Source organism: Apteryx rowi, unplaced genomic scaffold (genome assembly GCF_003343035.1).
Source record: "Apteryx rowi isolate R43461 unplaced genomic scaffold, aptRow1 scaffold_668, whole genome shotgun sequence".
Classification (NCBI taxonomy): Eukaryota; Metazoa; Chordata; class Aves; order Apterygiformes; family Apterygidae; genus Apteryx; species Apteryx rowi.
Genome location: NW_020450947.1, coordinates 283,177 through 308,691, shown reverse-complemented (window position 1 = coordinate 308,691; position 25,515 = coordinate 283,177). Strand labels below are relative to the sequence as shown.

The window sequence follows — 25,515 nt, the reverse complement described above, 5'->3', positions numbered from 1 at the left end:
GCCGGCGGCGAGCCCGCTTCCTGCTCGGGCCCGGCCGCAAGTTCGCCTCAAACGCGGCTTCCCGCGCAGCAGCGGGAGGCCCGGCCCGGCCCAGCTGCGCGCTGGCCCCGGCTCGGCGGGGAGGGCCGGGAGGGCGGCTGCGCAGGGCGGAGAGCGCATGCAGCCCCGGGTAGAGCACGGCCAGCACTTGGCCGCCGGGGAGGTGCGAGGCACAGGGCAAGGGGTGCCCAGCTTGCTGCCAGGAGAGGCACAGGGCATGGGACCGGCGGGGGGGGGGGGCGCAGGGATGCTCCTACCAGAAGAAGGGGAACCTTTTCTGTATGTGCTGCTCACAGCCTGGGAAGGAGAAACTTCTACCATTTCCCTATCCCCTGTTCTCCACCTGGTGATCCCTCACATCTCTTCTAACACTGGCTCAGGCCAAGGAGACCCCTGAGTCTGCCTGGTTTCAAAGGCATCACAGGCCCTGCCAGTCAATGCTTGGTCAATGCTGGCTTATCCTGAGGATAAGCCAGTAATGGGGAAGGGAAAGAGGCTTTCAGAACAGCAGGAGATGCGCTGTGCTGCGAAAGCAGGAATTAGCGACTTTCTGCTGACAGCAAAGCACCACCTCTAACAGAGCATCCCAGCTCTCCTGGGAATGAAAGACACTTTTACTAACACACAACAGCTCAAGCACCAACTTAGGGGCTTCCCCAGGGGCAGGCCTGGGACAGAGGGCATCTTGCCCCTTCGCCTCAAGCTCCAGACCAGAGAGCTCTCCAAGTCACTTCACATGCTCCAGCAGTGGACCTGTTCCAAAAGCCTTGCCGCCTCCCTCCTCCAGAAGAACAGAAGCAACTCCAGCAATTTGTTTTTCTCAAAAAAGTTGTTTGTTGTTTATTGAATTCTTCTTAATGTTATTTCAAAAAAAATTCAATTTTTAGATAAGAAGAAAAACCCTGGTGTAAAATCAAAACTAAGGGAAACATCTGATCCATGGACATGCTCCAATACAAACAGAACCAAAGGCCCCGAGGGGCTCTTGTAGCTTGCTGCTTCCTGACCATTCCAACCCAGAGCACCTCCGCAGCTTGCTCCAGAACCAGAAAAACATGCATGCGCAGCCCCATTGCCCATATCTGCCTGCACTGTGTGAGAGCAGCTGTGGCAGTGCAGATCTGGAGTTAGATAAAAACCCCTCTTCTTCCTTGGCTGATATCCTTCCACCTACCCATCCCACCAGGGAGCACCTCCCTCTGAAGAGGGTTTCCAACTCCTTGACTAAGGTACAGGTACAAGTTTCTTGTCAACAAGGAGCGCACGTCCCTACAGCCCTCTTGCTCAGGCTCAGTGCACACCTTCCTTCTCTGCTCATGGCCACAGACTCCAAACTAATGGGGTAAGAAATCCACTGGCTTCTGCTGAATGCAACCTGGACTGCCAGCTAGGCCTCAGGAACGGATGGGCAGGTGAAGAGGAGACTTAACTCTCAAAATGAGGCTGTTCAGGAAAATAAGCCAAGTGAGTGTTCAGTGATTATTTGGGACTATACACAGATGGCGTTTGCCTTAGAGACATCACACACATGTTGATAGATTTCCTGGCAAGAGCTCTTAACACAAGCCATACATGGTTAGTTACTACTGGATCTGCTGGGTGGGCTTCCGTGGGAGCAGCCCACAAGATACCGAGGTTCTCCTAGGTCATGCCAGGGGTGACCAGGCCCTGAAGCATAATCATGAGGCGACGGGCAGGTTTGCTCAGCGTGTTGTGGGGTTCCACCTGCAGGAACTGGAAGAGCTTCTGCCGCACCTGGTTCATGACAGACCCCATGTGGTCTCGGGTAATGGGGTCACTGTGGTCCAGGTGCATCACTGCTTCCTCCAAGTAACTGAAGGAGAGAGACCAGGTTTAGAGCCAAACTCGACATGTGATCCCAGTCCAATTCAGTTCATTTTAGCGCTGAAGACATAAAATTCTGTCCCCCATCTAACCACACACAGTGCAGTAAGTTCAGCCATTAGAAAATAATGTTACTGACTTCTGGCAGAGTCCAGCTATACCTTCTTCAACATGTAAGGGTCCAGTCTGCAGACATGCAACACAGCCTGGCTGCCTGAACCAAGTCGGCACAACAGCAAGCTAGAACTCCCTGGAGGGAGGGAGATGGTACTTGGCCACAGGCTGTGCCTGGTCAGAGTTGTGTAAATACTTTCTTTGATGGCTTTTTAGCATAAGCAGAATTAGTTATTTATTTGACAGTAAAAATACTTTCAGCAGTGAGGTTTATTTCATGTAGGGATATATTTAAGGTCTGCTTCCAATATAACTATGCCTGTGCAAGAAGGGAATGGGAAGAGCAAGAATTTTACCAACAAACCTTTCTTAAGTTCAGATAAGCCATAAATTTTCAAATCATAGCCTGAAAGTAAGCCCATGTTGTCACTGCAAGAGATATTCACTAACTGGCCAGCTTGAACTCAACAACAGTGGCTTTAACTCTGATTACCAGCTCTTCTGTAACTCAAAGTCTTTTTCCAGCTTTTTCTAGCTTGAGCTGCCTTCCCCCCATGCTAAACTGAGTTAAAAACTGGATTTAAGACATTTTCCATGAAAGCCGTGGTCAAAAACTTCAGGCAACTTAACAAGTTAGTTTTTCAAGACAGATAATAGGGCTTTGACTCAAAACCTAAAAGTGTCCATGGTAAGTACCAGCACAGTCACTATTTTGTCACATGAGCTTTGCTTAGAGCATCTAACAGAGGCTTCTTCCAGAAGCTCCTGCTGCCACCTCGCACTGAACCTCTCTGGCAGTCATGATGAGAAACTGCTAGCACAAAGTCCAGTAACAGATTAAGAATCAAGGGCAGAGCAAAGTTGCTCTGGATATTACGCTATCCAGGGACGATGACACTATCTCTCCTTCTACCTCCATCTGGGAATTGCTCCTTGGTTACATGGTATTGCTGCACAGACTGCAAACAATATTTAGAGACTACGAGACCAGGAGTTAACAACATCTACAGCTAGGAACCTATTTATTTCTACCTCTGGGCAGCAAAGCTTTCTGTGGCAATGCCTAGATCTTCTTCCAGGTCTTAACAGTTTGTTCAGATGCCAATAACAGGCCAAACAAGTTCTAACCTTTGTCGAAGCACCACCTTCCACTTACATGTAGTGAATTTAAAGCCAGAGCCAGGAATGTGCCTGCATAGGTTCAAATTTGGCTCTGTGATCATACTCACTTCAATTTCAGTTCCGTACGAGTACCCAAATCCGAGGAGAGCTGCTGAATGAGAGACAGGAGCACAGGCTGGGACAGTGGGCATGGATGCTGGCCAAACACTTGCTGAGGATCCACAGTCTCACAGACATACAGGACCAGATTGAGATCAGCTGCTGTTAGAGCCTGCAAGGAAGATACAGCTAGAAATGCAGAGGAAACAACAGACAGGTGAGGGACACAGGACAGAGCACAAGATAGCTGTCTGCTTGGGGACAGCTCAATGGCTTACCAACCTCCTCTGGGAGCAGAGGGCTCTGCAACCCATGCTGTACATGCAAGCAGAACAGTGTTTAGGCTGTCAAAGGACACCTCTGTTTGTTCTAACTGAAGGGAGGTAACAGACCACAACCAGAAACAGGAGCAGGCTACAGTCAGCATGGACCAGGGCCATGTTTGGACTCCCCTGCCAGTTCACTGGCACAGCATCACTACCTCTTAGCAGTGGAGTTTGTCTGCAACAGCTCAAATGATCTGCCAACATATTTAGCGGCAAAGACAGGGTCAGGACCCATCTGGTACATCTGCCTGGAGAGGCTTATGAAGCTGTTGCTCTTCAGGGGTATGCCATGTGCCACTGTTGATGGCAAAACAATCTGGCTTACTCTGAAGTAACCTAGGAGCACTGACAAGGTATCAGCAAGAAAGAAGAAACTTAAATGCCATGCAGTCATGGAACTTGCATGACTGTGGCCTGACCTGCACGAGGGTACAACTGCACCCCTTGAACAGTCTGCAGCCAGAGGTCTTTTCAGCCTGCTCCTGTATGAGTTGTTGTGGGACTATGTCCACACCTCAGGAAGCCCTTCTCCCCAGTGCATCCCCCAGCAAAGCAGTGAGGCTTTTTGCAAGGAAGCCTGTGTACCTGCTGGAAAGCTTGATTGAGGTGTCCCTGCTGCAGCAGCTGAAGGATGTGAGTTTGCTGAGACTGGAAGTCCAGATGAGTAGAGGGGATTGGAGTCCCTGCCGCTGAGCGCATTGCCTGGACAATGCTTGAGGTGACAGCTGCTTGCTGCTCCTTCATAGCCAAGCTCACTTCTCCTTTAATGACTCTCTGCACCTGGGCCAGAATAGACTCCTGCATGCTAAAAAAACAAAAAAACAAAAAACCAAAAACAGCAAAAAACCCACACACCCAAAGCATCTTTGAAAATGAAGAGCTGAGGGACTACATTGCTCAAAGCTTTTATCAGTGAGAAAGAACACAGGCTTGTTTATTTTAGTTTGGCTTCCAAAGGGTTCATACAAATTGCTGAGGCGCAGGCATCTAGAACAAGTTGCGCAGGGAAGCTCTATGGCCAACAACACACAGTCCCAGGGGTGTATGCCGACGGTGCTGGGATTCTTTGTGAGAAAGGGATGTTCCACAGAGCTAATTCTCTCCAGTTTTTAAAATCTTCACTGAATCTGGCTTCCAAGCAAGGCTACTAGGCTCTCCATTCATCCCTGAATGGACACAAATTTCTACATCAACTATATGCAGTTTCCCAGTCTGCACATAACACCTTTAAAATAAGAACAACCTCCCTCCCTGAGCCTGTAACCTCTCCATAGATGGCTAATTCAGAGTGCAGGCTCTGTCACTGTATGTTTCCCCAGGACAGGATCCTCCCCTCTTACAAGGGTACAAAGGATCAAACCTGCCCTACTGCAGCAGAGTTAGAATAGCAAAACTTCCCTGTGTACAGCCCATGCAATGAGACTGGCATTGGTCTGGTATGTTTCCTGGTGAGTCTGGTCTGCGTTGAAGACTCCTAACACACACTGACATATGTTATAACAGCTTAAAATAGAGAGGGGCATTCTGCCCTGCAGCCAGTCACCAGCTTCATGGTGTCAATGTGCTGAAAGTACTGCTGGGATTCTGTCCCAAAACCAGGATGGCCAAGCACAAATTACTGTAGAACAGGTGGGAGGACAGAATAGCCTGCAGAAATGGTTTGTATGCATAAGGACACACAGTAAAGAGGAAAAACCTAGCAGAGACCCAAAAATCATTTTGGAATAGGGAGGCTAGGCAGACTCGAGTGTGCTTTTGGTTTGCATTAGGTCCTCTCATCCTCCCAAAATGCACATGAGACGGTCAGTTTGAAAAGCAGGGCCCAAGCTCCCATATGCAGCAGAGATTCAGCTGGTCATTAGAAGTATTTTGTGACCTTTGTTTTGTGCCTCATTGGGCAGCAGTTATACCAGCCCACATGCTTTTTTGTCATACTGTGCAAACAAGGCTTACAAGCAGCCCTATAGCACTTGTGGTAAAGGGTTTGCTGCCACAAGCGAGCAGGGAGAGGTTTTGTCATGCACACGTACACCTCTCACTGACATCTCTTTCAACAAACCCAGCTGCCAACTTACTTGCCCACAATAATATGCAGCTGATGCTGCACCTCAGCATGGACACTGGCTGCAATGGTGGAAGCCAGCTGCTCAGTGGTGCTCTGGAAGGTGCTGATGAGCTGTCGAAGCTGATTCAGCAGCGGGTCCCGGGCCTCCTGTTCTCGTGCCTTCTTGTTCTTCATGTGAGTCTCAAGCTGCTGGATATCTGCAACAACCAAAGAGTTTCCCAGGAAGACGTTCATGCCATCGGTGCTGTGGAGACGGTCAGGGCACAGATCCAGCTGCCAGGCTCTACACATTCTCCAGCAGGATCAATTACTTAGCAAGTGTTCAAGAGCAGGAGAGCAGGGAGCAGAATGCACAAGCCTTGCTTTAGACTGTGTTACACATTAACCTAGAAACCCTGCTCCCAGCCTCTCCATCAGAGTATTATATGACACAGCGATAAAGCCAAGGGTTCTTTTGTGACAGATTCTTTACAGGGACTGTTTGTTCAGGGCAAGATAAAGATGGGGGTGAGGGTATTTCATACACAGTATGGGTTATGATCTGCATTAGTGACAGAGTTGAATGTCAATAAAATCACTAAGAGAAAAGAGGAGGTACATTTCCGACAAGAAGCAGTGTCTGCAGATCAAAAAGTTGTATTTTAAAATATTTTATGAACTGGCCTGATCAAAAGGCAGAAGAAAAAAAAAGTTTTAGGTACTTGTAGCAGCCCTGGGAGACCTGTTGGGGGTGGGGGGGGAGTGTACAAAATAAACAGTAGCTGGATACAATCCGCAGATCTAGGGACAAAAGAAGTCCCTGTGCCAGCAAGGAACCTTCTCCAGTTCTATTACATCTCTGAGAGGATGGACCATCTGTAGGAGTGCTACCTTCTCCACACTTCATTCTCCTGATGTCAGGATGGGACAGTCCTACAGCTGGGCTTCACTACTCAGAGATGAAAGCAAAGGGCCACAGAAGTAAGAAAAGTATTTTGCTGCACAGTCTACAAAGACCAAAGGTGTATCCCTGTTCTTATATCAGCCCCTACAAAGACCTCCTCTCTTCTCCTTCTGTTTCTGAAGCATGAAAAGGAGTATATTTTCAGACCATGAAGAAGGGCTAAGAGATTAAACAGCTACCAATGAAACTCTGAAAGGCAAAGGCATCAAGCAAAGGCCATCTTGTCAGCCAGTAACACAAATATGCTGTGGAGAGAAAACACAGAAAAGAAAACCTACTCACATTCCTGTGTGCCCTGCTTGAAGGTTTCATTGATTTGCTGGAACATGGACTGGCAGCTCTTCTCAAAGGCTGGCAACACAACGCTTTGGAATGCTTCCCTGTATGCTGACTGGATCGGTCCTTGCAGGGTATCAGCCGTTGCCCTCACAACAGTATCTGTAAGGTTCTTACAAGCACACACAGAAGAGGGTCCAGAAAATTAACAACATCCTGCATCCTGCTGCAGGACAAAGATGTGAATGAACATTGTACATCCTTGCAACACATGCACACCAGAAAGGACAGTCCAGTGTCAGTCAGATGCATGTGTTCCCCTGAGCAGCCGAACTCTTTCCATTGATCAAGCTGCACTACAACTATGGCAGGCAGATAACCTGCCTGCTGACAGACAGCCCAAGAACATCACTGCTTCCCTGTAGCTCAGGGGAGGCAGCACAGTCAGGCTGGGCTCCTTTCCTCTTCCCCAGCTTCCCTCCCACAATCCACTATTCCCTCTGCCAAGGCAAGTAAGCTTCTGCTCTCTAAGTAATGGAGAAATGGAGAACAGAGTGGAGGGCAGAAGAGCAAGACAAACTTTCACCACTTGGCTGACTGAGATAGTCCTAAAAACCAGTAAAGAAAAACTCTACTCCAGTACTAACAGCAGTAGTGAGAATCTCTACTCCAGTAGAAAATGAACAAGTCAGTACAAAATGAACAACAAGTAAGTTAAAGAAAGGGCTAATGAGGCAAAGGAGGCAGGAGAGTACAGAACTCTCCTACTCTCCTGATGAGGCTAGAAAAGAGCTTTGTTTGATCACTAGCAGCTAAACAGACCTCAGACCCACCTGGAGAGACAGGTGAGGAGAAGAGGTATGAGGAGTCATTAGCCAGGGAGGTGACAGCTCAGTGTCCCCAGAGAAAGTTACAGTCTGGTTCTCCTTACCTTTGATTTCACTAGCTTGGTGATGTTCTCTTTCAGTGTGCCCTCAACAGCAGTGAGCTTGGTGGCAATAGTGTTACTTAGCTGGCCAGCAACAGGTTCCATGCTCTTAGAAATGCCTAGGCATAACACAAATAGGTCAAAGTCAAAGCTCTAAGCCCAGAGACAAACTTCAAAATCTGAGAAGGATGACAGAGTCAAACTCTTCCTGGAGGTGCCAGATGATACAGCGAGGGGCAATGGTCACAAGGTCTGGCTTGGGAGGCTAAGATTAGACATTACAGAATCCCAGAACAGTTGGGGTTGGAAAGGACCTCTGGAGATCATCTGGTCCAACCCTCCTGCTCAAGCAGCGTCAGCTAGAGCAGTTGCCCTGCCATTAGGAGAAACTTTTGTGCCAATAAGGTGGTGCAGCCCTGGAAGTCACCAGAGAGGCTACGGAATCTCCACCCTTGAAGATTTTCAAGACTTGTCCAAAGTCACAGCTGACCTGATCAAGGATTGTGGGTAGTCCTACTTCAGGCAGAAGGGTGGACACTAAAGATTCCAGAGGCCTTTCCCACCAGTATTTCTAGGAACCCTTCCTTACATGGAAGGGGCCTGTGTGTCAAGGAAGAGCAAACACAAGTTTAGGCTTGCTTCAGTCAAGTCTCAGCACTTCCAAACTCATTGGCCTCCTTGTGCCTTCCATCACAGAAAGGAAGGACAGACTCCAAAACCTTCATGGCTTATAACAAAGGTCATACCATGCTCTCTGGAAAGGTGTTCCCAAAAGTTATACCTCTGGGAGCCTCATATTCCTTCCACCCCTGTGCTTTTCTCAGACTCCATTGGGGCCCACAACAGCTCAAGGTGCACAGACTAGTCTTCCTGTAACTTAAATCCTATTTCATATAGTGCCAGCATTTCTGTACAGCATGTTTTCAATCCGTACTGGGCTAACTGTGGAGATCCACCTTCAAAATCCAGAAAGTGACACTTACACTGGGGTACCGTCTTCTTCATCTCTTCACGAATGGTTCTCTCCAGACGATTACACACTGCAGTGGAGAGGGACTGAGAGAGCTGCTGAGAAAGATGCTCCTGGAGCTGTCCATTGCGCTGCTGTCCTTCTGTCAATGCTCTGTCTAGTCTCCTCTCTAGTAAGTACACACATTAAGGAGCACAAACAATAGATTTCCTCTCTGCCAGCAACACTCCCATCCTACAAAGATGGGCACTAGCCTCACCTCCAGAGGCTCAATGAGAGTGAATCTACAGTGCTGGTGAGAGAGGAGTTTAGAACATGACTGATGTGTCTCTGCAAATAACAGGATTCTGTCAAACAGACGACCAGGATGAGAAAAAAGCTCTGGAGGAAGATAAGGCTGTAGTAGAAAAGCCAAACAGCTAAGAGAAGCTTGGCAGCAATGCTCCCTACAGAAACCAAGAAATCTAATATCCATAAAAAGCAAATAGGTAAAAACTTTTCTATGGGATGGAATCGGTGGAGACATGGACACAAGTGATCTACTGCAGGGGAGCGAACGTGGCCTTCATAAAGGTTAGCCATACTTCATGGAGCAACTGTATTCTCTGAAGGGACCAACACACAGATATCAAGATGCATGTGCAACTTAAAAAAAACAAAAAAAAGCAAAAAACCCACAACTCTTTTTCCTAGATCCCCTACCAAAGGCTATTAAAGAAAATTAGCTGTCACAGAATTAAGAGGTAAGATCTTCCAGTGAATTAAGAAAGGGATGGGAGGAACAAATAACAGGAATACACAGTCACTTTCCAAAACAGAAGGAGCTTATGAGTGAAATTCACTATAGGGGCCTGTGTTTTTCAGCACAAATCAGCCAGAAACAGAGATGGTAAAACTTACCATACAAAATTATTCACCATCATCAAAACTAAAGCTGACTGCAAAGAACACAGTATTTGCTGAAAAGACAATTCAACCACTGATGTAATTCAACGTAGATATGACATTGTGAAAATAGGAAAAAGGGATTCTAATACTACAGTATAACTATAGACTCTGAACTTCAGGAGAAAGGTAATTGAATTATCTATGAAAATATCAGCCTCATGGTCAAAACAGAAAATCAAGGCCAATCACCAGGAAAAACAGAAGTCATTGTCAAGTCATTGTAGAAATCTACGGTACACCAACATCTTACATGTGGTAATAGTTCCTCTCTCTTTTATATAAAACTAGAAAAGGTACAGAGCAGAGTAATATGGATCATCAGTTAAGAGTGCCTTCAGACAAGACATGAAATAGGCTAGTGTCCCCTCAACAGCAGAGTGGGATGTGACGAAACTTATAGCAACAGACATACAAGAACCGATTACTCACAACACAATAACCAGACATGAAGAAATGATCAGACAGCAGGCTCAAAACCAAATGAAAGCACTTTTCAGACAACACATAAGGGACCTGTGGACCTCAAAGCCACCAGAAGTATATATGCATGGTGGTCAGATGCAATTTCTGTTTCAAATGAAAGGAGGACAGGATCACCCCATAAACACACTCTTCTGCAACTGCCACTGCCTAAGGTAGGATAATGTAGTAGATGCACCTTTAGTCTACTCCAGCATTGCAGCACTTGAGGTCTTAACGGGTAACTGAAAGACTTTAGTGGCATGGACAAAGGAGCAGTTCTTCTCCATTCTATTTCTGACTTTCTTGCCCTTGAAAAGGGATGGAGATCAGTCAGTGATTGAAATAGTTGCACTGCAGCCAGGCCTTCTTCTAACATACCTATGGCCCACACTACTAAAATCTTTGAACTTTGTTAGCTCTTCTCATGTCTCATTTGTCTTGCAGCCCTCCGCTGCTTAATTCTCAGGCAACATCTGCAAACACCTGAGTGATTTTAACATTTTAAGTTAAAGGGTCCGGAGGAAAGAGAACAATGTCTCTGAAAAGCAAGTCCAGAATACCTGGCTTGTGCGATGCACACCCACAGAAAGTTTCCTAGAAAGGATACGCTCCTGCTCCTGTTGGGAGTCAATCACCCTCTCCACATGGCCCATGAGGGAGCTCTGAACTGCATCCAGGTGATCCGTGAGTCTCTGCAACAGCTCCACCTGGTTCTGACGCAGCTCAGAGAGCTCCCGCTGTTGGCTCCTCAATATGCACATCAGCTCATCCTGGAACTCAGGTGTCATCTGTGGGTGGAGAGGATAGGCACTCAATTCTAATAAGATCAGAGGTCAATCAAGTCAAGATTTCTGCTAGGTAGTGAGTTACCCCATGTGCCCAGGACACAAACAAGGCAGAAAAATAGGCATTAAGTTGGCCTTGTTCTAAGACTTTTGTCCCAAGAAATAAACTAATAATGCAAGGTACATGAAATTCCCACATGGACTTCACAAATGGCTGCTCAGAATATCCTAAACTGTTTAGATTCAAGACTCCCTTCAAAGCTCTGGCATCTAAATGGGAGTAGGACAAACCAGATCCTATTCACTTTCGGCCACATACCAAGAAAGAGAATTTAGAACTCTGATGTAAACAGGGGCCTCAAACAGTTACAAAAGAGCTGTGCAATCAGTGGAGTAAGAAGGAGCTTCCCTAGAGCGCTTTTCTCAGTTCTCTTGTATGTTTATGAATAACCAAACAACTGGAGAAGTACACATCTGTAGTTCACAGGGTCTATTCATCTGCTCAAAAATCTAAAGGTGGCATAAGTATCCAAAGACAATTCAAAGAGCGGATGTAACTCAGCTGAGAGCATTTGCTGCCCAATACGAAGGTGCTATCAACGGGGATAAGAAATTCCAGGAGGCTGGTTCCATTCTGATCCTTAGCGTGTTGGGAACAGCTTGTCCTGCTGCTGATGCCTGCAAGTCATCTCATCAGGGAAGAAGAAATGAGGGGTGGAGTTTCAGATGAGACAGGGCTCGTGAGAACACAGAAATGCAAATCGACATGTGAAGGTAAGGAGGAAGACATTGTTCTGGACAACACTGAGCAGCTCCTTCTCGGCTGCACAAGTCACAGAACTGAGCAATGCCAAGAAACTCTGTAGGGAGGTGCAAGTGCCCAAGCACAGCCCCATTTCAGCCTGCCCAAGCACAGCAGATGCCCTTGGTAGCTGAAGGAACCAGGATGGTCCTTCCTTCAGGTCTTTAGTGAGCCAGTAAACAGAGCTGGAGCATCAGGCCCTTGGGAGGGACTGCAGAAGTAGCTCTGTGACTCACCTGGTTGTTGGATGATCTTGGTGACTGGTTCACATCCCTGAAAATAAAAATAAAAAAGCAGTAATGTAATTAGGTCAATTACCTGCTCTGATTATCCAAGTCCTCTGCCAAAACAGACCACACACCTTATAGACTGTTTTAGATTTTATACTTCAGCTCATGCATTTGTTTTGCCTAGTATAACATGAGAGTGACAGGATGTGATGTAAGCCCAATCCCTATAGCACTGACTCCATCATTTCCACTATTCACAGGCCTTACAGACTGGTCTCTTCACAGGGATGTTTGCATCAAATGGCAGAGATTTTTGCCAAGCCTTAATGAGGACTGCTACAAAGAAAAATGCACACCAATTTTTCAGCCTTACCCAAATTCAAAACCAGGGAAGCCATTTGAGCTTTTGAAGGTTTCTTGATATTTTACAAAGAAAAACCTAGTACTCATTTGTTAAATATAGAATTAATGAGCTTCATATCATCTAGAATGACTCCAGCTCTCAAGGAGAGGAAACCAGTGATACCTTCTAGCATAAACAGAATAAAGAAAACCACTGATCCAGTAACACTGGGAGAGCTGTATGAATCACCTATGAACAACCTATGAACAACCAAACACTATCAGAAGGAAAGTGCACATTTGTAGTTCACAGACTGGATCCATTCAGCTGCTCAGAAAGGACTGAGGCAGGAAAAAAGAAGGGCGTTTCTGAGGCTGAGAACTTCTTGGTGTCACAGAAAGAGACCACAACAGAAACTTAATGCCCAAATCCATCTTTCCTGAGATCTGCATAGCTAGAATTCCAAAACTACCCACAGAGCCATGGGAGCACAAAAAAAAGGAGAAAGCTATCTGCAGTAGCTATGCTACTTCTGTCAAGTTAATGCAGACAGGTTGATCAAGTTTGCCATGGGCAGATCTTTCTAGTCATCAAGTTTCAATTACAAGACATTCAATGGCCACGTTTAGAAATGCACAAAAGCAGCAAGCGGGTAACAATGGATAGATATTGTCAAATAGGGCCCTGTGCCAGCGTCCAGAAGCCAACCAGAAATCAAGGCCATGTTAAGCTATATCCACAGTGTTGTAGTTCCAATGAAGCCTTCACTGAAACAGGCACATGGATCCAGTGTCCCCCAGCAGTGTGCAATAGTGATTTACCTTCCACAAATTCTTCTGAAGCCCAGACTATATTTTGGACCAAGTCCCAGCTGGAAAGGTAGGACAGATCCTACTCCCACACTCCTAAGCAACAGCCAGTGTCTGAGTAGCCAACAATGCTTTCAGTGGGGTTGCAAATGGGGCAAGGCTGGGAACACTTAACCACAGCACAGCCTTAGACCCTAGTCTTGTTGCTAATGGCTATATCAGGTTGTGGCCCTACACAGCTGCTCCCACAGCCACCTGTATCCTAGCAAGCCCGGCATACCCGTCATCTTTCTTGCCCTTCCGTTTTAGCTTTGGGGAAGCCCGAGGGGATGCCTTGGCTTTCCAGTCCTTCACAGGCAGCCTCTGCGTAGATGCTTTGGCACCAAATCCACCTGATGTAGAAGCCAAACTTGCAACTTCATCATCATGGTCACTATGAAGGAACAGTAGGGGAGAGGACATCACTTGCAATACTGGACAGCATTAGCCTTCACTAAGGGAGAAGGGTTCACACTCTGCTCTGCATCCACACAGAGTCATTCAGCTAAGGATTCCTGCCACTTTGATCTTTAATGCAGAGACCTCTACAGGGCTCAGCATAGCCTGCTCCATTTTGATCCAGGACTGCTCAGGCCAAGCTTCAATGCTGCATGACAGGACCTGAAGGTCCTCTGCATTACAGACAACTGTGGGTCAGGCAGTGGAACAGAGTTCGATGCCTGTTCTTGCTGTAGACACACACTAGCACAGAAGCCCTGTGATGCAACTGCTGACCCAGTGGGGGAACCCAAGCATAGCGTATCCTGACAGTTTTACAGACAGAAAGCACCTAATGCAGCAAGTATTGCAGTAAGAAAGGAGAATCAGATGGAGCCTAGGAATTGTGTGTGGTCCTTGGTACCTTACAGCCTTTCAGCTGCTGGCCAGCTACACACTTTGGTCCGAACTGAAGCATGGATTACAAACAAGCCCTCAGCTGCCAAGCAGGGCTAGTTTGCCACGCACACAAAGGGTGGCCACAGAGCTTTAGGGGGGCTCATGACAGAGTAAAGATACCAAAAACAGGAAGCTATGACTCCTGAGGTAACCCCACTACTTTATTTTAAACCCAGTATTTCCATACTGATCCCTTAATAAGTTTACACTGATAATTAAGCCAAGATCGCTTCATGCTCTTATGAGCAGTACAGCCAAACCTTTCCCTACAGGGGATAAACTGGACAATTTCCAGAGGTCCATCTCATGATCAGCTGAAGTCATTAGGACATTATGGAAGCTGGACTGCATACACACATTAAGTCAGGAGACAAAGCAAAGACATTCACCCCACACGTGAAGGCTTCCTGGGGACAGAATCACGAGTGTAGCCTGAACTGAGTTCATGCAGGGCAAGAGAGGGGGCTGAGCACTCTGGTACCTTTGTTCTGCGCTAGCATCCTGGCTGTCATGCTGCAGCAGGTGGTAGCTGTGTCGGTGATAGGAAGAGCTCTTGTGCTTTTCTTCAACCTCATCCCTTGGGCTAGAGAAGAAAAAAAAAAGAATGAAAATACCATAATGAAAGTCTCCTTCAGCTGGATATTTGCTCACTCCACTTCTCATGGGACATACTGTTAGAAAGTCTAAAAATCTATTTGCACAGATCCAGAGAGCAGCACGTGTTTGGAGATACTAACACAAACTACTGCACACTTGTCTTTTGGAAGGGACAAGCAGTTCAGCTATGCTTCAGGCAGTAACCAAGAACATAATCTCCCAGCAACCAGTCATGCAGAAGAAGTAGTCCACCACTCAAAAGAGGCTGTACAGTGCATGCCAGTGGATATCATCATCTTGGGCTTGTTTTTCCTTAAGCAATACTGATCACTGGGGCAAAATTCAGTGCCTCTCAGTTCTCCCAAGCTTTTGAAGAGAATAGAGGGAAGCATGACAATTTGACAGCTTAGCTCTGCCAGATAGGATAGGACTGCAGTAGTGAAACCAGTCGGAGCTTCATAAAGGTTTTCAGAGCAAATTGCACATGCTTCTAAAACTAGGCCTATTTAAATTCATTATGCAGGAAGATCATTGAACAGAAGCAAGTACTTGTTACTCTCACGTAGGCTGATGGCTTGACTGAACTGAAACATGTCCAGTCAATTTTTTTTATTTATTTATTTTTTAATAGCAGTGAGCAAGTGAAATATCTCAGATCCAAAAATATCCCGATATTCTGTTTTGAGAAGTCCTAAAGAATTCAGAGAGAGTGGGATTAAGGAGAGTTGGGAACTCCCCAAAAAATCTTTTCTGGGCTTTGAATCATGAGCAAAAGAAAAAACACAGCATGAAGACATAGCCTCAGTGCCCTCCCCAGAGTCATCAGAACCGAGACTGTTTCTGAAGCAGTATCCTCAGCTGAAGAGGCAGAAGGACAGGCCTCTTGTAATTCTGACAGGGTACAGAAGAGCTCTGCATTGTTAGAAGGAATGCACTGACACTCCCAGCTTGCTACACCTGTTCAAAAGGAAGGTGTTTACTGACTCCCATGGTGCACGCAGCCCTGGTCTAGAGAGACTCAGGTCCATCTTGTGGTTCCAGTCCTGCTAGAAGACACGGACACTAATACTGCAATGAATCCTAGCACTGCCCCCAGCAGAAAGGTTTGCTTCTGATAAGCAGGCAGATGTGATGCTGCCCCAATCTGCATGCCTGTTCCACAGAGACATTATCATTCATTTCCTGACTTTTAAGGTACATTCTGTCTGATTTCTAATGCTAGCTGCACAAAGCCAATCACAGAAGAGAGACATACAATTAACCTATAATTAAACCTGCCAATTATGTGCTAATTCTTTCAAACAAGGCCTGCAAGGGGATCACCAGGGGTAGAATTTACCTTGTACTGGTTTTGTTTTCAGAAATTATGTTTAAAAAAAAAAGTCTCCATTCTCAGGAGAACACGAGGGCCACTAAAGGGGATATTTCACCTTGTTAACAGAGATCCCTTGAGTTGAAAGGGGTACAAGAGGGCACACACAGTCAGAGCTCGCTTAGGAAGTTTAGGATACAGCATATATAAACCAGGCACACAGGAAATTTGAATCATTGGGTCTTTCAAGGAAAAGGAGGGATGGAAAACTGTTCTAGCTCAACTGCAATATAAGAGCTTTTCACCAAGCTAGCAACCCAGGAAGTGCGAAGGAATTGCCCCAAGAAAGGCACACCCAAGTGACTACCTGTCCGCCATGCTGTTCCTCGTTTCTCTGGTTATGTCAGGAGCTGCTGGCCATGGCTGACTCACAACACTGTCAGAAGATGCATTTTCCTGAGTTAAAGCAGTCTCCAGTAATGATGGAGCATTCAGTCTGTCCACCTCTAGTTGAGGCATGTCCAAAGAGTGGTGGCTGTGATCAGAATTGTGCCGGTTCCTCGGAGACAGCAAATGCAAGGCTGAAGCAGCGGATGCCATACTGTCTGCATGATGACTGGGCTCCAGCACCTCTGCAGGGAGCCCAGACGGACCAGCTGCAAAGCTGCGCTGCAAGGTCTCGGAAGCAATCTCTGGGATATCTTGGGACATGGCTGTGGAAGCAGAGGAAATGACGTCTGGCGAACGTTCACGGGTGGGAGAAGCCTGAGGCACCACCAAGGGCTCCACTTCCTGCAGTTCCAGAGCTAGAGAGGGGTTTCCTGGCGTGACCTGAGTTCAAAACAATATAGCATAACATAACATCAAACAAGAGCTTTCAGCCTTCACAGAGACATCCCAAGACACTCTGGCACCTCTCACCAACTGCCGAACAACTGCCCTAGCACCAGCAATCACCTCTGAGGACAGCCAGGCTGTATCCCTTCCTCATGCGATACCTGTGCACCCAGTGTTCAGCAGATGGAGAAGGGCCCCAAGACTTGTAATGAGATTGTGCGCTACCACCTTCATTTGCTCCAGGATCCCTCCAATTTCTCAACGCAAAAGTAGCATGTTTTTTCCACATCTGTCAACTACTTGCAGAAATATTTACTGATTCTTCAGCACATAAGCCTCCTCCTATCAACATTCTCCTTAAATCAAAGGGACCCTTGACTTGCACATAAGGGAATACAGAATTAGACCCAAAATTATACCGTCTCCCAGCAAGGCCAGCAACACACACAACTAAGTTCTAGTTTGAACACACTTCCAAAAGAAAATTTAACGCTGGTTCTACCTCCCTGACTTGCTCCCCAATCCTTCCTCTTTGAGGGAAAAGAACTGGTTAGTTTTAATGCTGAGTGTCTCTAGAACTGAAAGATTTCAGCTTTAAGCTTTGGTCATAATCTGTTTTACATCACACCAGGAAAGAAAAATTTAAGAATAAGAAATGATAGTTTCAGACCCATAAGACCAATAAGAAGGAAGAAACCTTTCCAGGTAGCACTGTCTCCTAACACACAGACTGACAATTTCTGACTATCACGATAGAGATAGCATAAGCTAGAGCTGTCTCTAGTTTTCAGAGACATCCTGCTTTGCGGCAGGGTCAGGCTCCATTAATAGACTGATAAACCAAGCTGCAGATCTATGCTGGCAGCTTTGCTTTCCAAAGAGTAGATATTGGCCCTGCTATTATACAAATAAGCCTCATTTCAGCTTGCAAAAGTCTATGGAGAGGTACCACAGCCCATGAGGAGAAAGAAGCAAGCTGCATTTGGAGCCTTACTGAAACAGGTGCCTTTGGTGTTAGCTTGTCAGGGAGGCCAGGGATAAGAACTGAATGGCTCCTAGGACTGGTTTGAAGACTGCTGCTACTGCTACTCAGCGTGAGGCTGGTGTCCAGCTGCATCTTGGGGCTCACTGTTAAGTCTTCCGACGCCCTGTACAAAACAGACAAAACCAAATCAGGCAGGCCAACTTAATGATACAGATCTGCATTGAACACTGCAGGTGAGGAGTCTGGATTCCCAAGTCAATGGAGCAGCCAATAGAGGACCCAACCCAAATTTCATCAGTCCTCTCCAAGCTCTCTCCTCTTTACTCTGTGGTCAGTTACTCCCTGTCAACTAGCAGCTGCATTTCCTAGTCACCATACGGGCCAAAAAAAGTCTAAATGGAAACAAAGAAAAGAGGGGCATTGCAATCTGTTTGAGGAAGTATTAGAATTTGAGGGGTCAGTGAGACAAGGGACCCATTATATCTTCAGTTCACACTGTGGGGAGTTTAGGGAGAAACAGGACACTAGAGAATAGGTCCTTAGTCTTTTTCCCTGACCCTAGAAATGAAGTTTTTCCTTATTAGTTATGCAGCCCAACCCACCTCACCCCTGGCAAAATTTTTCTGAGAGTCCCAACTATCCTTTTGTCCTTGATGCCTGCAGTGTTCCCTTACCTGTAAACAGTGACAGCCCTTTGGGAGAAGCATGGAAAGCAACAAAGTTGAGATGCAGTAAGAGAATCCCTACGAGGCACAAATGAAACACTATTGTTGGCCCCTTGGATGACAACAGGCATGCTCCAAGCTGCCTTAGGGATGCAAACAGTTGCCCATACAGGGGCTCTGGGACTCAGGCCAGTTTCTAACTCTGCTTAATCTTCTCTCTTGCAAGATAAACTACAGCTCTGTTCCACCCTGCAGGACAGTATTAGTTCAGCTGCAAAGGAATATTTAATGCTCTATTTACCTGGGCATAGAGGTGTCAGTGACAGAAGTGCTACTCATGGCTGTGACTGCAGTCAGGGAACTGACGCTACTGCCTGGAGATACAGTGATCTACAAAAAATATATACAGAGGTCAGAATGTGACAAGAGTCCAACAGCAGAACTTAGAATGCTGGTCCCAGAAGAACTCCCAAAGAATCTTTGGCAAAAGAAGAATAAAAATGTTGGTGGAGTGTGCTGCTGGGATGCACAGGTGCTGGTCAAAGGCAGGCCCCAATATATCCCCATCATATGACCCACAACTGCTTGTATTTAGCTAAGACACAGAGAACAATAAGTTACTTCAGGCACACTTGCAGTCCAAAAATGAAGTGGCGTTCTGCAGGGCTCAGCACCAGGTCACATTTTATTGTTCAAGCTAGACTGCTCCTGTCAAGGTCTGTTGCCATTGGCGAGGCCAGAATCTGCCTGAGGTTTGGATCCTGCTACGTAAGCACTACCAATAGGTGGTAAGGGAATGCATAAATGCACAGAAAGGGGTATTGCTCACCTTAGCCGGCTAGCAGTATAGAGCACAGCAGGATATGCTGACCTCTCTGCTGCTTCTGGCTACCAAGAAACAGCTACAGAGGTCACCGACATATGCACAAACGTACAAAGCAGTGAAAGCCTGTTTGGCCAAGCTTCTGACTCTTGACACTTTTTACAGCATAGTGGAGATTAAGCTAAACCCAAGGCTGGTCCACACTACAATGCTCCTAGGTGCTGGTGCCAGCAGGAACAAGCCTGCCATAAAATAGATAACAATGAAAAGCCAGGTTTAAACTGAACATGAAGAGTGAGCTGGTCCTTGCAGCAAACAGTATGTGCAGTCATCATCCCCTCAACAACACCTCTCTACTCCCTTGGCTCATCTTCACGTTGGGAAAGCTATCCGCTCTCAGACACATAATTAACTTCTGCACTCAGCAACTTTGCTAGCAACATCAAAACCTTTATGAGGAGTTTAATTTATTCTTTGCTCCCCAACTTCTCACTGGGGGTGGGTGTATCTCAATCATCTCAGCACTAACTCCATTGCTCCACATCTCCATGTGCTGCCCATACTCACACAAGCTCCTCCAGCACATATATAAGCTGTGGTTACAACCTCTCGTTCCCCTCTTGGAAGCGGAAGCCCTGCCTGAGGATGGGCACGCAGAGTGCTGCTCATCAGCACTCTCACCACTGCCTGTAAGAACGATGTCAGCATGGCAAATAACTGCTAACAGTCCATTTCTCACAGGCAGGCAGGAAAAGCCCTTGCAAACAGCACAGTTTCACACCAGCTGAATTAAGCCCTTGTAATTATATTGAAGATCACTTTTCAAAGGGTATATTTTTAAAAACACTTTTTAAGATACATTTATTCCAACTTTAAAAGCACATGGGAAAACTAATGGTCACAAATTCAATGCAGAGATAAGGGAGGACATGCAAGCAAGCAAGAACATCTGAATGGGTTTAAGACAAACTAGCATGAGATTTGGATGCAGATTTGGACAAGAAGCAGTGAGCTCCAGCCCTTAAGCTTGTTGTCATAACCAAGAGGAGGCAGCAGAAACCTGCACTGAGGTAGGCAGACAAACATTGCCAGTGCCAGACAGTCTCTAGAGGTGCCCAGCAGGACCCAAAGGTGCATGATGCTGGCCACACACATGTGACAGAGCATTAAGAGCAATTCACCATTTTCTGACTGCTCCATTGGAGCTCCACTGAGGAGGAAATGTTTGCTTATGGCTCTTCACAAAAAGACTCTGGTGCCCTTCTCATACAGCAAATCCTGAGGAATACTTCACTTACTTCCTGATACTGAAATCCACGGAGCAAGTACGGAAGAATTGCCTGCAGTACAAGTTAAGGCCTGCTGCATCAGATCCACAGCAAGCCAACTCAGCAATCAACAGGATGCTGTTCAGCTTGTGGAACTGTTTCCTTTCCATCCAGACAAGTTTCAAAGTAAATCCAGCTAAAAACTCACTGCACTATTGGACTGTCAATTAGGAGATCTTATGCAGAAGATGTTCCAGTCCCATCTTCCCACCTGACCGTTTTAGACATGCATTCCCAAGGATCTTGTCGGACAGAACATGCAGAGACAGCCAGGGTGACAGGGTTTTTCTGCCATTATAGTTACACCACAACCCCAAACAGCATGCGTAAACCAGTAAAAGCAGTCTCCCAGCATAGATACAGTTATTCAGCATACCCATTATTTCCACACAACACAGCTACATCAGCAGTTTTGTAGTAAAATACAGCACTCACAACATAAGCTTAGGCCAGCCTGGCATTTTAGACAGGCCAACATGTCTTTATTCAGTGTTGGTTACACAAGGCAGTTTTTCTTCTGTGCTCTACATTCACTAGTTCTGCCTCCCTGAGTCATTACAGCCTAGAAAAAGTTCAAAAGGATCAAAATCCCAACCCATCCCTTGTACCACTATGTAACAGTGCTCTCCTCTGGTTACCTGTTGAAGAGATGTACTTGGCGTCATGAATGCATCTGGAGTCATCAACTTAGGCTTGGCATCATTTGAGAGAGAAAGAAAGTCTGCTGGTACAGGGAGATCGGCAATACGCCGTAAGTCTGGTTGAGAGCCGTGCACAGATCCCTTTTCAGATCCCAGCCCTTCTGTGCTTAGATCAGCCATATGGTCTGGAAAGGCTTCCAAAGAATAAATACAAACAAATTTACAGGAATTTCCCCCAAAAGCTAAAGCTTTAACTCCACAAAGTACACACTTATGCCATTGTCAACCATACTGGATGTCAAGACAACAAGCAGAAACCCTGCAACATCCACCTGAACTAATCAAAGTTAAGAGCAATGCAAATCCTGTCTTCTGCCTGTCAAAGAGTGGATGTTATCAGGCTTTAATAACAAGAGAAATTCCTTTCTTCCCTGAATTTAAGGCCAGTTTTAACAGCCACATCCCAGAATGGTGAATGATCCAAGAGAGCACACTGCACACATCCCTGTCTCCTCTACCCCCAAAGCTCTGGTGTCACCGAGATCTCTTCCACCTGACAAGAGAGAAACATCGTATTTCTGGAACCAGTGCCAAATCAACTAGGAAGGTGAACCTAAGTGTGCACAAAGCATTAGTGCTCCTAGCTTAACACATTCCCCCTGCTCTGTACTCACACTGGGCTCTAAGCAAGTGGGCTGCTTCTAAAGCTAGTCCATACTCAGAACCCCATACACAATGACACTTCTCTAATACAAAGAGGCATCCAAAGATGCCAGCAGGCCACCAACCTTCACACTCCTACCCCAGCAACCTTTAAAGGCCTAGAATACTGAAGACCCAGTGAACATAAACGCTCACCAAATTCTTCATGAGAACCATGGGAAGGTATGGATGCAGCCACGTCAGGACTATGGAGAGGCTGGAATCTGATCTGCACATCCTGTAGGGCCCTGTAGAAAATTCAGGCATCTCTGATTAGCTTATGAATCACCTACAGAAGCCTAAGGCTTAGAGGATTGCTCTTCCTGGAACTGATTCCTGTGGAATACACTTTAGTGCTTCCTGCCTGTGAGGGAAGAAGGAGAAGCTGATCTTTATTCAGCTGCGTCACCCAGTTCTGGCACCTAGAGCATGTCAAAGGTGCTGCCAGGACATACATATGTGCAGAACTCTGAAGTTGCTGTATGCTTGCAGCAACAACAACAACAACAAAAAAAACCTAGCTTGTCACGGCACCATGTTGGACCACTTCCTGGTAAGGACAGTCTGAACACATGGCAGCTAGAAGTTTCTATGGGTTCAAGTAGTTTTTATTATCAGTGGAAGGAATTGGTAAGTAAACAGCAGTTCATTTCTACAGGTCAGCGTGGGATTGGGACCACTGGGGACAGCTGCCCATGGTAGCTTCTAGGCATACTCACTTGGTGTGCACACAGAAGAGTTTTATAAGTACGCCTGCTGCCGACTCAACAGCCCCAGCTCCCTGAGCACCTTCTGGAAATGAGACAAAAATAAAATGTGAACTTGGATGGAAACTGCAAACAAACTACTAGAAAAACTTCACAGCAGATGAACCAGCAGCAAAGAACAATACAGCTCCATACAGCTTTGACACTTCTCCACTTCAGAGGTAGATTTATCCTATTATGGGAAAATGTATCCTATGCTTGCTTTACTCTTCACTGTGAGAGCAATCAAATTTGCTCTAATGAAGTCAAATAAGCCCCAAGGATGGGAGATGGGGGCGTGGAAATCACCTTGCTAGGAAAACAGGAGGAAGCTGCAGTCTGGAACTGCCAGTAAGTTGTTCTGGCTGTTAAAGTGACTGGTTGGATACGTTTTAAAAGACACTCTCTGGCTTACATCACACAGAAGTTCAGACTAGGACTCAACCACCCTTCCCAGCTTTAAGCTTCAGTAGTTATGCAAAGCCCTGCAATAACTTTTTATCAGCCAGTGCTGACAACATTCACCGAATATTTGAATCAGTCCTGCTGCTAGGAAAGCTAAGGAGGCTGAGAAGAAAAGACAAGCCTAACTCTCCACAAAAAGCTAATTTAGGTATTCCTATGCAAATTCTCCAAATTAACTGAGCACCAATCTGCAACCCAAACTTTCACCTCCAGTCTGCTGTTGACTTGTTACTTGTATCAATCATCTTTTCTTCTATATTTCAGTGCCAGAGCCCCTACAAAAAAAAAGGGTACTCATATTCTTTTCTTTGGGAGCCAATGAGTCACTGATGCTGACAATAACACAAATTAACTATAATGATTATGTACCACAACAGGCACTGAGAAGCATATCATAAAGCTACACTGACAGTCCAGAAATCTCATTTACAGGAAATGCATTGATGTTATTCAAAGCACCTTTCCAAATTCTGCTAACAGAAAGGTAGGAGATCAGGAACAAGCCAACACTCCAAGAGAAGCAGCAAACAAGGAAGCTTGCATGGGATAATTTTCCACAGAAATCTGTATCATATCCATTGCAGTAATTGCCAGAATATGGCTCACACGTCTCTAAGAAGCCTTTTTTAAAGCAGAGCCCTCAGCGCTGCAAGCCCACATTTGTCATCTCCTCCCTTCTAAAGGGAGTTACTTGTTCATTTTTGCTGCAAGAAACTTTGTGGGTCTCAATCCACAGCTTGGGAATAAGCCTTCCAGTTGCAATGCAGAAGAATCTCTCCCTCTCTGTCCAAATGTAGCAACTCAAACTGCATGCTGTCCTCACATCCTGGCATAGCTCTGGCAATACAGTTCAGAAGCAATCAACTGGATCTCAGACCACGAGTTCAAACTTCAGATATTTAATTAAGCACAGTTTTCTCAGACAAGCAGTCACAGAAATATATCCTGCCAATTCTTCCAGGAACCCTTTTGCTCCTGTAAGCCTGCATCAGGCTGTGCTGAAGGGAGACTCAGCCCTACAATGTCAGAGGTAGGGCAATATTCTGCCTGTGTTCTGCTGAGAGCAAGAAAGCTATGTGATCCTCCAACCATCACCACTCAGATCCTGGGCAGCTAATCCTACACCTTAACCAAAGGGTCACTTCCACTGACTCAATCCTGCACAACCCTGCACTATTTTTTAGTAACAGAAACACCTCAGAGGAGTTTCCTCATAGTACGGGGCAAGGGCAATAAACTGTGGTTTGGGAATTTCAGGTTGGATATTACAAAAACATTTTCTCTAGGAAAGGGTGCAGCCCTGGGTCAGGACACCAGAGCACAGACAGAACCGCCATCTTTGGTGGCCTTCAATACACAACTAGATAAAGCCACAGCTGATCTAATCTACTGCCAGCAATATTCCTGCTTCAAAGCAGGAGGTTGGACCAGAGACCTCCAGAAAGTCCCCTGTAACCAACTCTACTGTGCTTCTCTGAAGTAATCCAGCTGTACAGCAGGAGTTTTGTACAGAGGAAGAGAAGAAGAAAGCGAGCCTTCTTTGAGAAAGCCAGAACCAGTCAGGAAAGAATCACAGAATCACAGAATGGTTGAGGTTGGAAGGGACCTCTGGAGATCATCTAAGTCGAACCCATCTGCTTAAGCAGGGTCACCTAGAGCACGTTGCACAGGATCGTGTCCAGGCGGGTTTTGAATATCTCCAGAGAAGGAGACTCCACAACCTCTCTGGGCAACCTGTTCCACTGAAAAGAAAGACATCCTGAAAAAGACATCCTGATCTCGCAGCAGCCAAATTCTTTGCCACCTACCCACAATCAAGTTGTCGTTTTCCTCTTCTGCTGGGAGCACTTCAGTATGCCTTAAGCGGCAGCGGCTCACTGCCTGGATGCCAAAGCTTAGGACTGGGTGGGTAAGGAGGAACTCAGAGATGGAGCTAAAGTAAGCTTTGCCCTCCTCTTGATTCTGCATCAGCTCCATCACATACAAGACCTGGAAGAATAAGAAACAGTAAGTCACTGGGATTTCAGAGCAGAGAGAGAGAGAGAGAGAGAGCGCACATGCATTTGTACTATAAAGCCCAGCACCTGAAGACGACCTGGAACCATGGGAATAACATAAGGAATAAAGTCTGAGCCATTTAAATCTGAAACAGAACACCCAAGGGACCATAAAAAAACCACACTGTATCTGAGTCAATGCTGATCAGGAACTCAATCCTACTGTGTCACATTCAGATTCCTGCAAACAAGAGCTTTACTTTAATGTTCAGAAATAATCCTTGAGGCTCCTCGAGATTAATCAGCCAAATTGTTAGTATTTGTCTTCTTACAGAGAAATAGCTGAGGCCAACCTCTGTGTGTTTTCAGCTGTTA

At 46.1% G+C, this 25,515-nt stretch overlaps 1 protein-coding gene across 5 annotated transcripts in view; it reads right to left on the bottom strand.

Annotated features, from left to right (window-relative positions):
- Window positions 1–849: 849 nt before the first annotated feature.
- Window positions 850–25,515, bottom strand: part of EDC4 (enhancer of mRNA decapping 4) — a 39,955-nt gene continuing 15,289 nt past the window's right edge. For 2 of the 5 annotated variants that reach the window (XM_026085394.1, XM_026085393.1), the window contains exons 12-29: window positions 24,952–25,132; window positions 22,652–22,724; window positions 22,089–22,180; window positions 21,228–21,424; window positions 18,740–18,828; window positions 17,783–17,936; window positions 16,319–16,782; window positions 14,524–14,625; window positions 13,387–13,539; window positions 11,961–11,997; window positions 10,745–10,925; window positions 8,741–8,896; window positions 7,761–7,876; window positions 6,836–7,001; window positions 5,621–5,807; window positions 4,131–4,350; window positions 3,228–3,391; window positions 850–1,873 (exon numbers count right to left, since the gene is read on the bottom strand). In XM_026085394.1, coding sequence (XP_025941179.1) covers window positions 1,681–1,873; window positions 3,228–3,391; window positions 4,131–4,350; window positions 5,621–5,807; window positions 6,836–7,001; window positions 7,761–7,876; window positions 8,741–8,896; window positions 10,745–10,925; window positions 11,961–11,997; window positions 13,387–13,539; window positions 14,524–14,625; window positions 16,319–16,782; window positions 17,783–17,936; window positions 18,740–18,828; window positions 21,228–21,424; window positions 22,089–22,180; window positions 22,652–22,724; window positions 24,952–25,132 — 2,925 coding nt within the window. In that variant the 3' untranslated portion in view covers window positions 850–1,680. Of the gene's footprint in view, window positions 1,874–3,227; window positions 3,409–4,130; window positions 4,351–5,620; window positions 5,808–6,835; window positions 7,002–7,760; window positions 7,877–8,740; window positions 8,897–10,744; window positions 10,926–11,960; window positions 11,998–13,386; window positions 13,540–14,523; window positions 14,626–16,318; window positions 16,783–17,782; window positions 17,937–18,739; window positions 18,829–21,227; window positions 21,425–22,088; window positions 22,181–22,651; window positions 22,725–24,951; window positions 25,133–25,515 lie in introns of those variants that run through there. The other 3 variants (XM_026085395.1, XM_026085397.1, XM_026085398.1) reach the window with 3 other exon arrangements.